The sequence below is a fragment of the Thamnophis sirtalis genome, unplaced genomic scaffold, assembly GCF_051295495.1.
Source record: "Thamnophis sirtalis isolate CommonGarterSnake01/CBP01778 unplaced genomic scaffold, rThaSir2_p1.2 scaffold_3, whole genome shotgun sequence".
NCBI classification, from domain to species: Eukaryota; Metazoa; Chordata; class Lepidosauria; order Squamata; family Natricidae; genus Thamnophis; species Thamnophis sirtalis.
In genome coordinates, this window is record NW_028261383.1 from 167,608,752 (window position 1) to 167,620,400 (window position 11,649).

At 47.6% G+C, this 11,649-nt stretch overlaps 1 protein-coding gene across 2 annotated transcripts in view; it reads left to right on the plus strand.

Moving 5' to 3' along the window:
* ITIH6 (inter-alpha-trypsin inhibitor heavy chain family member 6) overlaps positions 1-10,023 on the plus strand; it is a 32,467-nt gene extending 22,444 nt beyond the window's left edge. For both annotated transcript variants that reach the window (XM_087710811.1, XM_087710810.1), the window contains 7 exons: positions 324-2,096; positions 3,430-3,456; positions 5,808-5,837; positions 6,797-6,847; positions 6,940-7,053; positions 8,511-8,891; positions 9,562-10,023. In XM_087710811.1, the coding sequence (XP_087566937.1) occupies positions 324-2,096; positions 3,430-3,456; positions 5,808-5,837; positions 6,797-6,847; positions 6,940-7,053; positions 8,511-8,891; positions 9,562-9,797 (2,612 nt within the window). In that variant the 3' untranslated portion in view covers positions 9,798-10,023. The remainder of the gene's footprint in view (positions 1-323; positions 2,097-3,429; positions 3,457-5,807; positions 5,838-6,796; positions 6,848-6,939; positions 7,054-8,510; positions 8,892-9,561) is intronic.
* Positions 10,024-11,649: the final 1,626 nt, after the last annotated feature.

Consider the following 11,649-nt stretch of genomic DNA (forward strand, 5'->3'; position numbering starts at 1 on the left):
TACAGAAACTGCCTCTCCGGTTAACCCTTATTACATTGTAACAGCTAAGGCGGAGCGCCCATCGACCTGAGCAACCTTGAGTTGGCCACGCCCACCCAGTCACATGACCACCGAGCCCCACCTACCCAGATGGTCATTAGGGCAGAGAACCGGTTGTTAAATTATTTGAATCCCACCACTGGCTAGGCCTTTCAGCCTGTTCAATAAGCGACCTTTTCAGTTGAAAAGTATCTGAGGAAACTGAGGAAGTCCCTATCCTGATGTGGTCAAAACTTTTCCTCCGAGGTGTCTTTGTTTCTGAGTCTCTCATTTCCTCCACTTAGGGACTGACATCAACGCAGCATTGCTTGCAGCTGCCTCCGTCTTCAATCAGAGTTCTTCAGTGGATGGAAAGGTGGAGAAGAAGCCGAGAATCCCACTGATCATCTTCCTGACCGACGGTGAACCCACTTCAGGAGTAACAGCCGGCAGTCGCATTCTGGCCAATGCTCAGCAGGCTCTGAAGGGCACCATCTCACTCTTTGGTCTGGCCTTCGGGGACGATGCTGACTATGGGCTGCTGAGACGGCTCTCGCTAGAGAACCGTGGGGTGGCCCGGCGTATCTACGAGGATACTGATGCTACTTTGCAGCTCAAGGGTTTCTATGATGAAATAGCCAGCCCTCTGCTGTACGACGTGGAGCTGTCCTATCTCGATGGGGTTGCAGAAGGCCTCACGCAGAACCTCTTCCCCAACTATTTCCAGGGTTCTGAGCTGGTTGTGGTTGGCCGAGTGAAGCCAGGAGCATCAAAACTGCAGGTGCGCACCACAGGGCAAGGCCAGGAAGGCCCGTTGAGCCTGGAAAATGACATTTCAACCAATACCACTGAATCCGCTCCGTTTGGCTGCCTTGGTGAGATCAACAAGATCGGTCACTTTGTACAAAGGCTCTGGGCCTACTTCACCATTCAAGATCTGCTACAAGCCCGGTTCCGAGCCAATGACACCACTGCCCGGCATCTCCTGACAGAAAAAGCTACCAATTTGTCAATCAAATACAACTTTGTCACCCCCGTCACCTCCTTGGTAGTGGTGAGGCCAGAAGAAGCCAGAGATAGAAACCAGCCTGTGAAAACTACAATTCCTCCAGGGTTGACTAGAGCTCTAAAAGCCTCTCCGCAACCATTGGCTGTATCTGTTTTGCCCAGACTTTCTAAGGCAGCTAAATCTGTTCATGGAGTTACTGAAGCCCCTGCTGTAACGAAAGCTTTCAAGGAAACGATGGGGACAGGAACTGTTCCAGTGACAGCACCTAGGCTCTTTAAAGCAGCCAGAGCTACATCTTCACCAGATACCACTGTGCCCATCATCACCACTCCACCTGTCTATCCCACCATAGTACCTACCGCCACCGGACACCCCAAATCAGCCAAAGTCACAACGATTCTGGGGAGAACAACCCTCTCTTCGAGTCCCTTAGCGAGCAATAGATCTACTAAACCCCCAAGAGCTACCACCACTCCTAAGTCAACCAGGTCGCCTGTAACCCTCCCCAAGATCAGTCCTACCAGAGCAGCGAGGCTCAAACCCACTATTCAGCCACATCCTGCACTGGTGACCAGAGGAACAGCCATGACAAAGGTTGTGGCAAGGGTCCCCCACACTGTGGTCAAGGCACCGACTGCTTTGTATCCTTCTGCTGGCCCGAAGATTCTAGAGAGCAACTCCAGTCGTTGGGAACAGCCCAAGATGACCCCATGGCCAGTCACCGAGTACCACCCGTACACCAAGTGGCAAGCAAGTACTTCCAGGATGGAGACAGGGAAACTTCCCAGGAGCAAGGCAGACACCAAGGATGGGGTAACCTCAAAGTTGCACCTTGATAGGCCCCAGGAGAAGAGCACAGTCTCTTGGGCCGCATCCCACACCACTCAGGCAGCAGAATCAAATGGAGCCACTCTGGTTCCTGACCCCTCCACACCTGCCTCTGACGTCAGCCTCCTCCTGCTGCCTGGGGAGGCTGAATTACACTCAACCACCATCCAGAACACAGAATATGTGGAGTCCTTGAATCCTCCAGCTGTATACAGCTTTTTGATACCCAACAGACTTGGAGGTAAGTGCAAGGAACCTGGGACACTGCTGGGATCTGGGGCCTCTTCCTCCTAGGCCACTTACGTGCCTTCCTCTCTTTTCGGTTACATCTGAAGAGATTGGTTTAACTGCATGGGTTTTAAGTCCATCTCTGTTGTTGCTGCTGCTGATCTCACAAGCGATGAGAGAACTGCAATAAGGGTGAATTGTGCCTAGCAGATTAAGAACTCGTCTTTGTTATTAATCCATAAATTTAGACAACCAAATTAACGAAGGAAGATCTTGTAAAAAAATGAAGCTGGGATTTAAATAAGCAAATGAGGTTCTCAGATACGGGCTCTGCTTGTATTAAAATCAGATAGCTCAAATATTGTTCTAAGTGGGAGGATCTTACTTTGAGCTGGAAAAAAAAACAGCTGTAGATTCCGGCACGGTGATGATTCAGCCTCGGCTGCCCCCCCCCTCTCTTCGCAGACATAAAAGCTGCAAAGATCAAAAAAGGCACTTTGCCAGCTGGATCTCTCTCCTTCCCTTCTTGCCTGAAGGATAAGGTATCTGTCAGATGTCTAGACAGATAACGCGACCAGGAACTCGGGAGCAGCTTTGTTAAGCTGCTACCATCAGCAAGGTCCCGCCCAGGAAGTCCATTAATCCATAAATTTGACGAATCTCTAGTTCTGCTAGCCATGGGGGGGGAGCCTAATCCATGCCCCCTTTTACACCTGTTGTGGTACTCCAGCCCTGCCTCCTTATTCCCAAGATCAACTGCCCTCTCCCCTCTCTTCCCATTAATCTGTGTATTGTATGCCCCCGGCCACGCATGCAACACTCTGGAATTGCACTAGATCAGTGATGCCTAACCTTTCCGTTGCCAAGGGCTGAATGTGTGCACATACGCGCACCTCTCACATAATGCAATGCATGTGCCACTGGTGTGTCCTACCCCCACACAGGTGCACTCGACCTCCCCATGCACTCTTCCCTCATCCATGCACATGTGACCGCCCCATGCTCCCCACACACATGCACGCCCCTCGTGCATGTGTGCATACCCCCTGCAAGTGCACGTGATTCCCCGCATGCACTCTGTCACCTACATGCACGTGCGTCTCCCACATGCACTCCACCCCCCAAGCATGCATGGCAGAGACCCGAAAACCAGCTGATCAGTGGGGGGGCGCATGCGCATGGACGGTGGAGCTGAGCTGGGGCAACTGCTCGCATGCCCACAGGGAGGGCTCTGCATGCCACCTGTGCCATGTGTGCCATAGGATCGCCATCACGGCTCTAGATCCTCTTTGATGACTGGATGTTGTGTTCTCTATGTGTTCAATTCTTATTTCTCTCCTTCTCAGAAAACTTGGATTATGGAGACTATCCAGGTAATTCTCCCATCCCAGAAACTGTCTTTGGGGACCTGGCCCAGTGAGCTCATGCTATTTCCTATCTTTAAAGATCTTCCCAGATGTTCATCTTGGAGAGCACATGTCTTTATTAAGCCCACATTAAACCGCACATATGCTGCAATGTACGGAATGTGTTCCAGTTCAGATTTCTGACTTGTTCTATTCCTTTCTCCTGCTGTTTTTCATTTCCTTCATGGCCCTGAGTAGTCATAAAATGATTAGAGAAGTGCACTACGATACTGATTCCGGCCACATTCTTAAATGTGATAGCTTATTGTGTCGCCTCCTTAGAATGTTTTCTTCCCCTCTCCGAAAGACTTTATTTTTTACAGCCTCTGGGATTCCCCTGAGCCTACTGGCCCCAACCACATGTGTATGTGTGAAGCCAATTTAGGTACACAAGGACCCACCTCCAGAAAACGAGTTTTCTTTAACAAAGAGAACCACCACTGATCATTCAATGTTCTTAAGGAGCGGAATGCCTGATTGTTCAGTGACTCCTTGAATCAAACACACTTTGCACAAAAGAACAAACAAATGGCTGAAAAACAAAGGACAAATGAGAACATGGATTTGCATAAAATACACATATACTAATCTGTTGTGGCCCAGCAGGAGCCGTTGGAGCTGCCGACAGACTCCAATAGTGAGGGACCCTATGAGTCGGCTGTGGAAGATGTGGAGGACCCTGGGCAGGGTTCAGACTCCGAGCAGGGACCAGAGAGGCTGGTTGGCCACCAGGAGGCGCCTGAGGCATGGAGCAGCAGTGAAAGCCAAAGGGAGTTTGTCCCTGACGTCAGGCCCTGGAGCAGTGGGGAGGAGCAAAGGGAGTTGGTCCCGGATGCCAGGCAGAGAAGGGCAGAGAAGCGCAGGCAGCAATTACAAAGACATAGGAGATAATCAGGCCCAGGTGGTTGTGATTTGGCTCCTCCCAGAAGAGTATATAAGAAAAGACTTTGGGAGGAGACCTTTTGCAGGACACACCATTTTACTAAGCTGGAGAAGCTCTTGTGTGTATCTCTTATCTGAGGGAGTCTGGGTTGCTGCCACAGTCTTGTCTGTGAGTAATTACTGTGAATAAAGCATGGCTAATGTTAACCTTGTGTCGGTGTGACTCACCGTACAGAGGGGAGTCAGAACACTAATCTATACGTAGGCGTGAAAATGTTAAAATTCTTGCTGTGTGAAATACAAATTCATATCTATATTTTTACATCAGGCATTAAGTGTAGTCCTCTAAGAGAGTAGAAGTTAGAAACTGAATTTACAAAGCGCCTGGATTCTCTACACCCAACTTCTGATCAGTCACAACTCCCAGAAGCCTGTTTCTTAGCCTGACCAGTGCTACCATCTGGTGACATTAACAACACCTGGAGTGCCAAATTCTGGGTACCCAGGTTTAAAGATATTCCTTTTCCGTCAAAGCCCTGTCTACCTTCATTCCTCCTTCTTTCAAGGTGGATGGGCTTGAATGCTCCTCCCATACTTTGTCTCCATAAAGCATTTCATGAAGGACAGGGCATCTTAACACTTTCATTGCAAAGCATACTGAGGATGGGGGGGTGGGGGGGAATCCAGGAAGGGATTAAGTCCATTTATGGCTGACTCACAACCTCAATCCAATCCAGAAGTCAGGAGGGTCTCCTCTTTTTAATTAGGCTTTGGAAAAGAGAAACTGGGTGTCCTTTATAAAGTAAGATTCATGGCCATTGAAGATGAGAGACTGTGTATTGGCAATCCCTCATCAAGCTGCGGTTTTGTTATTTAAAAGAGTAAATATGGGATGGAATTGAGATAGACAGTACTGTGGTATTTTATGTTGAAGGGGATGCAAGTTTTCTTTGCCAGGAACTATTGCTACAAAACTCTAAAGTCGCTTATGATAAAGTGAAAACAAGGCATACTTTGCTAATTCTTTAAACAGGAGAAAGCTTAACGCTCAGAGCAGATAGAATTTGTGATCTGGCCAATGAGAGGTGGTGTCCTTTGAAGAGCACTTTGAATAAGTAAGCATTATCTATGTGCGTTCCATGCGCCCCTTCTGGGTTTCGCCATGCTAGCCACATGACCACGCAGACGTCTTCGGACAGCGCTGGATCTTCGGCTTTGAAAAGGAGATGAGCACTGCCCCCTAGAGTTGGGAACAACTAGCACATATGTGCGAGGGGAACCTTTACATTTGCCTTGTGTCAATGACTCTCTTCAGTTTAAATGGCTCAAATTATCTGCCATGAAGCAGGGATGGTGGTGGGCAGTGCAGGACTGCTGCTGAGAGAACCTTGTGAGTATCAAAATACTCTGAAAATTAACTCTCTTTTTTTCTGCAGATTTTTTTGAAGAGTCGGACAGTGAATCAGGTACTTTCCTGGACAATGTGCACTTTCCAAACGATTCCCCGGAAGGTGAACTGAGGAAGGTTTGCGCTTTTAGAAAGCATGAAAGAAGGGAACTGGTGCAGAGCATGGCTTCCAAAATATTTCCTCTCTCCATTATCTGGAGTGGTGCATTTGTATTTCTTTTCTTCATGTCCTCGTCTGGGTGTCTGTGCTGAGAAGCACGAATAGATGTTCTTATCTGAATCACATGACCAGGAGGAGGAGTCTTAGAACAGAGCAGTCAGCCTCATTCAAATGCATTGCCCACCTTCAAATGCACTTGAGGAAACTTCCAGATTTTTTGTTGGGGTGGGTGTGCGCGTCAGTCCTCAGCCAGATCCAACTCAGTCTTAAAGTTGATAATTATTTTGCCAGCTTCTTCCTTCCAAGCCAATTTTGATTCCATTCTGTCCAGTTCTCACAAAGCTTTCCTGTTGATGGGCCACAGTCTTGAATCCCTTTGCATAATTTCTTTCCAACATGTTAGGCTACGGGGGGGGGGGGGGGGGAATGAAAAGTCATATCCTATAAGTAAGTAAGTAAGTCCATGTATATTAGTGCATCATCAGTGGAATGACTTGCCTCCGGAAGTTGTGGGTTGTTCAACACTGGAGGTTTTAAAGAGATTTTGTTTAGGGTCTCCTGCTTGAGCAGCGGGCTGGGCTACCAGACCTCCAAGGTCCCTTCCAACTCTGTTATTCTATTGTTGTTGGTGGTGTGTGTGTGTGTGTGTGTGTGTGTTTGGGTGTAACCCGCTCCCTGGTTTATTTTAAAACTCACTGGATAATTTTTTTCAAAGGATAGAGCATATTGGAACTAGAAGAGATTGAAATTGAAACTGAATTGAGATTGATTGGGGGATAATGGAATGGGGCTTGGTGTACACATAACCTGAAATATTTCTCTAATGTGCAGTGGATTTCATCTTTATCTCTTTTCAGACTCCCTGGGAGTGTCGCCCAAGTCTGGCCTCTTCACTTTCTCCTCTTGGGGTAACAAGCTATTCCTAGCTATGAAGAATTCACAGGGTCCCCATGTTTTAAAATGCCTTTTTTAATGGACATCCTTTGCTTCTTCCTTGCAGTGGATGGAGACCCGCACTTTGTAATAAAGTTGCCACGTTCACTGGGGAGTCTATGCTTCACCCTGGATGGACGCTCAGGAGATATTCTGCGGCTGGTGAGCGACCCTAACACAGGTAAGAGCTGTGATCAGAACCTATCCCAGGCAATCCCAGAGGGCTAAAGGTGAAGACAGATGGGACCATAAGCTTCTTTTCAGGAACAACGTCGGGTGCAGTGGTGGGATCCTGACGGTTTAACAACCGGTTTGGTGATTGTGTGTTGCGCGCGTGCGCGGTTTTACCAAAACTTACCTTCCACGTTACTTCTTGGGGAGTAACACAGCTGAGGCATGGTAATCCACTCTGCTGCGCTAATCAGTTAAGAGGATATAGGTAACTAAAACACAAGGGCAGGTGGGAGGGAGGTTCCACCTAATCGTTGGAGCAAACCGATTCACTCTCAGCTGATCTGGTCCAAACCGGCTGAATCCCACCCCTGGTCTGGTGCTTGTGACCATATGCAGAAACGTTGTTCCCAAATCAAACAATGAAGCTACAGTGTGAAATGTATCAGAATAACAGAACTAAATAACAGAATAACAGAGTTAGAAGGGGCCTTGGGTGGGGGGAGGGGTGTCTTCTGTTCCAACTCAAGCAGGCAAGTTGCTCAAGCAGGCAACTCTATAACATTTTGGATAAATGGTTGCCCAACCTCCTTAAAAACCTCCATTGTCGGCACTCCACAATCCTGGAGGCAATTTTTTTTCCGTTGATTAATTGTTCTATCAGGAAAACGTCCTTTTAAAAGGATCGAGGGTTTCTAGGCATTATTCCTCTCTAAAATGAAGCTGTTTTAAATATTTTTAATGATAGCAAGAGTTAAATAATAGCAGTTGGGGATGAAGGCGTCCATGGGGGAAAGAGGTGGTTTTTGAGACTGCAGAGCAGAGGTGGGTTCCTACCAGTTTGCTAGAACCGGTTCATCAAATCTACCGAACCGGTTCGTCAAATCTACCGAACCGGTTCGTCAAATCTACCGAACCGGTTAGAAGAGGTTCCACCAGTGGACCCAGAAAGCAGGCCACACCTACAGAAGAGGTTCCAAAATTTTTTGAAATCCACCACTGGTCCTTGGATATGATTATTCTACACTATCATGCTCATATTTATAAAACTCAGTGCCTCTGTGAAAGGTAAGGATGACTACTGCGTTTGTGGTGCAATCAGAACATTGCGTGCGTTGAAGTTGTTTTAACGCAAACCAAAGATGCCTTTTAAAAAACAAGTTTACATCATATTCTTATGCATGCCAGTGCTGTGTGTGAGGTAATTTAAGGTAGGTTCTGACAAGTGTCGTCGGTATCTTCATATCCGGTCACATGGGTGGCAAGCCACTCCCATCCGGTCACATGGGCGGCAAGCCACTCCCACAAAGGAGGCCACACCCACCGAGTAGGTTCGAACAATTTTTGAAACCCACCACTGCTGCAGAGGCAGAGAGAGGAGGTTCAGCAACAGGGGATCTGCTTCCATTTTGTTGGGGAGCCAAAGGAGAAAGCAAGAGATTGATGGTTGCCTTTCTTTGCCTTCAGGTTTGACTGTTAACGGACACCTAATGGGAGCCCCTTCAAGGCCAGGCCACGAAGAACGTCCCCGCACCTACTTGGATGTCATCGCCATAGCAGTGGAGCGCCCACATTCCAGCTATGCGGTTAATATAACCCAGAAGGGTGTGATCCTATATGGCGAGGAAGTGCTGGTCTTGCCCTTAACTCAGCGGGCCGCAATCAGTAAGCCCCCTCTGGCCATTTCCATCTGGCCTGAGGCCAATATCACTGTCCAGATTGGCTCCACGGTTGAATTTCTTGTTCTGCTGCATCGCTATATTCATCCCACAGTCCTGCAGTTGGATCATCTTGGCTTCTATATTGTGAAGGGCCAAGGCCTATCAGCATCAGCAGGCGGCTTGCTAGGTAAGCTGTTTTACGAGGAGGGTGACTATCATGTTTTCTAGTTCGAAGCCTTCATCTCTTTATGTTCTGCCCTGAGTACCCCCCTTGCCACTTTCCAGAGTACTGTAAATGGAATGGGTTCACCGACAAATGCGCGCTGACAAAACTGCGCCGACAAAACCGCGACGTCAAAATCGCGCCCACAAAAGCGCACCGACAAATGCGCACCGACAAAAGCGTGCCATCAACAAACAACATAGTGGGACGTGAAGACAACGTTATAACCCTAACCCTAATCGTGCTTTTGTCGCTGTGCTTTTGTGATTTTGACGTCGCGGTTTTGTCAGCGCGGTTTTGTTGGCACGCATTTGTCTAGCGCGCATTTGTTGGGTCACAAATGGAATGTATTCTTAAGGAACACACAAGTAATTCTAAAAAAAATAAAACAAGATGCCATCTGGTCCTACATATTAAAAGTACAGTCCATGCTTTGTTTCCCTGTGAGAGCTGGCAGCTCGCTGATGAAATCCAGAACTACAATGACATGCTGGCTGGGAACTCTGGGTACTTGTAGTCTTAAAAAAATCTTGAGATCGCCGGTGTCTTTGAAGGTGCAAATAAGAGTCAAATGACGTGCAACTCCTTTGTTAAATTAATGTAGTTTTTGCAATGCCAATTTTCTCTTCCCCAGGCCAGTTCCAGAATAGCAACATCAGCCTTTCCCCAGATCCATCTCAAGGGGGCAAAGTTGCCTGGATGCAAAGCGGCGCAAACAAAGTACTCCTCACTGAAGTCTCCAAGGTGCTGAAGGATTCAGTCCAGAGGGCTCACGAAACCAAGTGCTGGCTGGTGAAGCGCAAGGATGTGGAAGAGTTGCTAGGAGCCTCCTACTGCTCCTACCTTGCCTCCAACCTGTTGGAAATATGAGCTGCCCTCTTCTATTCTCTGTCTAGAAAAGCTGGACCAGCAGGCTACCAGAATACAGGGGTTCCACCACAAAACCGCGCTCGACTAAACCGCGCCCGACTAAACCGCGTCGCTGACGTCATCAACAGGGCGACAACAGCACGGAGACAGAAGCACGCTGTAAACCCTAAACCTAAACTTAACACCTAAACCTAACCCCCCTAAACCTAATCTTAAACCTAACCCTAAACCTAACCCTTAACCTAACCCTAAACCTTATCCTAACCCTTAACCTAACCCTAAAGCTAACCCTAAACCTAACCCTTACCTTAAGTTGAATCGGCTTGCTTTCAAAGCGCTATTTAAAGCGCCCTTCTTTCTCCGCGCTGGCTGTTGTCGCCCTGTTGATGACGTCAGTGACGCGGTTTAATCGGGCGTGGTTTAGTCGAGCGCAGTTTTGACGGGTCACGGAATACAGGACCATTCCCCTGTTTCTCCTTCACCATTTTGGTCGCCCATGATGGGGAGAAGAGGGAGAAATCCAAGTTCTCCTTCCGGACCTTTGCTGTAGGTCCTTGGAAATGGAACAGATATCGCACTATAATCTAAAGGAGACCGGTTTGCCCCTATGCTGTAGGCCCAATCTATCCCCATGCTGTACTCTGCTGATATAATGCAGAAAAGGACATTGTGCTTAGCTGCAAATATGTCTTCTGGGCAGCAGAGGGAGGGATCTTGAATGTGTTTATTCTTTATTTTCTCCCTGAAAGGCCAAGAGAGCCTTTTGGCGCAGTGGTTAAATGCAGCACTGCAGTTCAGCAGTTTGGCTGTTCAAATCCCACCAGGCTCAAGGTTGACTCAGCCTTCCATCCTTCCGAGGTGGGTAAAATGAGGACCCAGATTGTTGTTGGGGGCAATATGCTGACTCTGTAAACCGCTTAGAGGGCTGAAAGCGCTATGAAGCGGTATATAAGCCTAACTATTGCTTACCTTGGAAAGGCTCAATCGTTCCCCCCTTCCCCCCAAAAAACATCATACCCTTAATTGAAATTGTTAAGAACAAAGAAAGGATGAGGGTTTCTGTGGGCCTCAAATGCTGGACTGAGTGTTGTGTGAGATCCACTCCAACCCTTCCATACTGTCCTTGTCTGGCTATGCTCCATGATTAAAAGCCATAGAGGGAAAGGCCCAGGTGCCCTTTTCAATCAGCGGAGGAATATATACCAACCACACTGTAGTATTTCAGCTCAAATCATATTGACCAAATGTGTGTGTGTGTGTGAGATAAACTGCTGTTCAAAGGCACAACAGAAGGGAAATGATTTAGGCATCTGACTTGCTGGCTCAACAAAGAGCAGCAGCCTTCCAAAGTCCTTCCAACAGCAGGAAAATACAGATGTTACAAGCCACTTTGGGAGCCACTTTTTAACCAGGCTCAATATATTCTGGACATGTTATTAGTTATTCAACAATCCAGTTTATTCCATATTAGCCTTTTTCCTTTGGAGTGTTTTGGCTTTGGACAGGTGAATCGTAGTATGAAGAGTGAGCACTCGTGGTCTTCCTTGTGGCAGGTTTGTCTGAACAAGAAACATCCTGGGGAACAGCTGGGAAGAGCAGCCTATTCAAAATACTTCCATCACCAAGAGAGAAAAATTACCAGCTTTGCTCAGTTGGATAGAGGAGAAATTGTAGGTGGGTTGCTTTTTATCATTTCGGAGTGGCTCCCACTATTTCATTTGTAGGTTTAATCAGACCCCATGTATTCAAAATTCTTACGTTCTTGAGTCTAGAAGTAGAAATAGGAGGGTTGGCAGCTGGATTCGCTGCCTCCTGTTCCTTTATGCGACTTGGGAGTCTTTCACAATTTTGC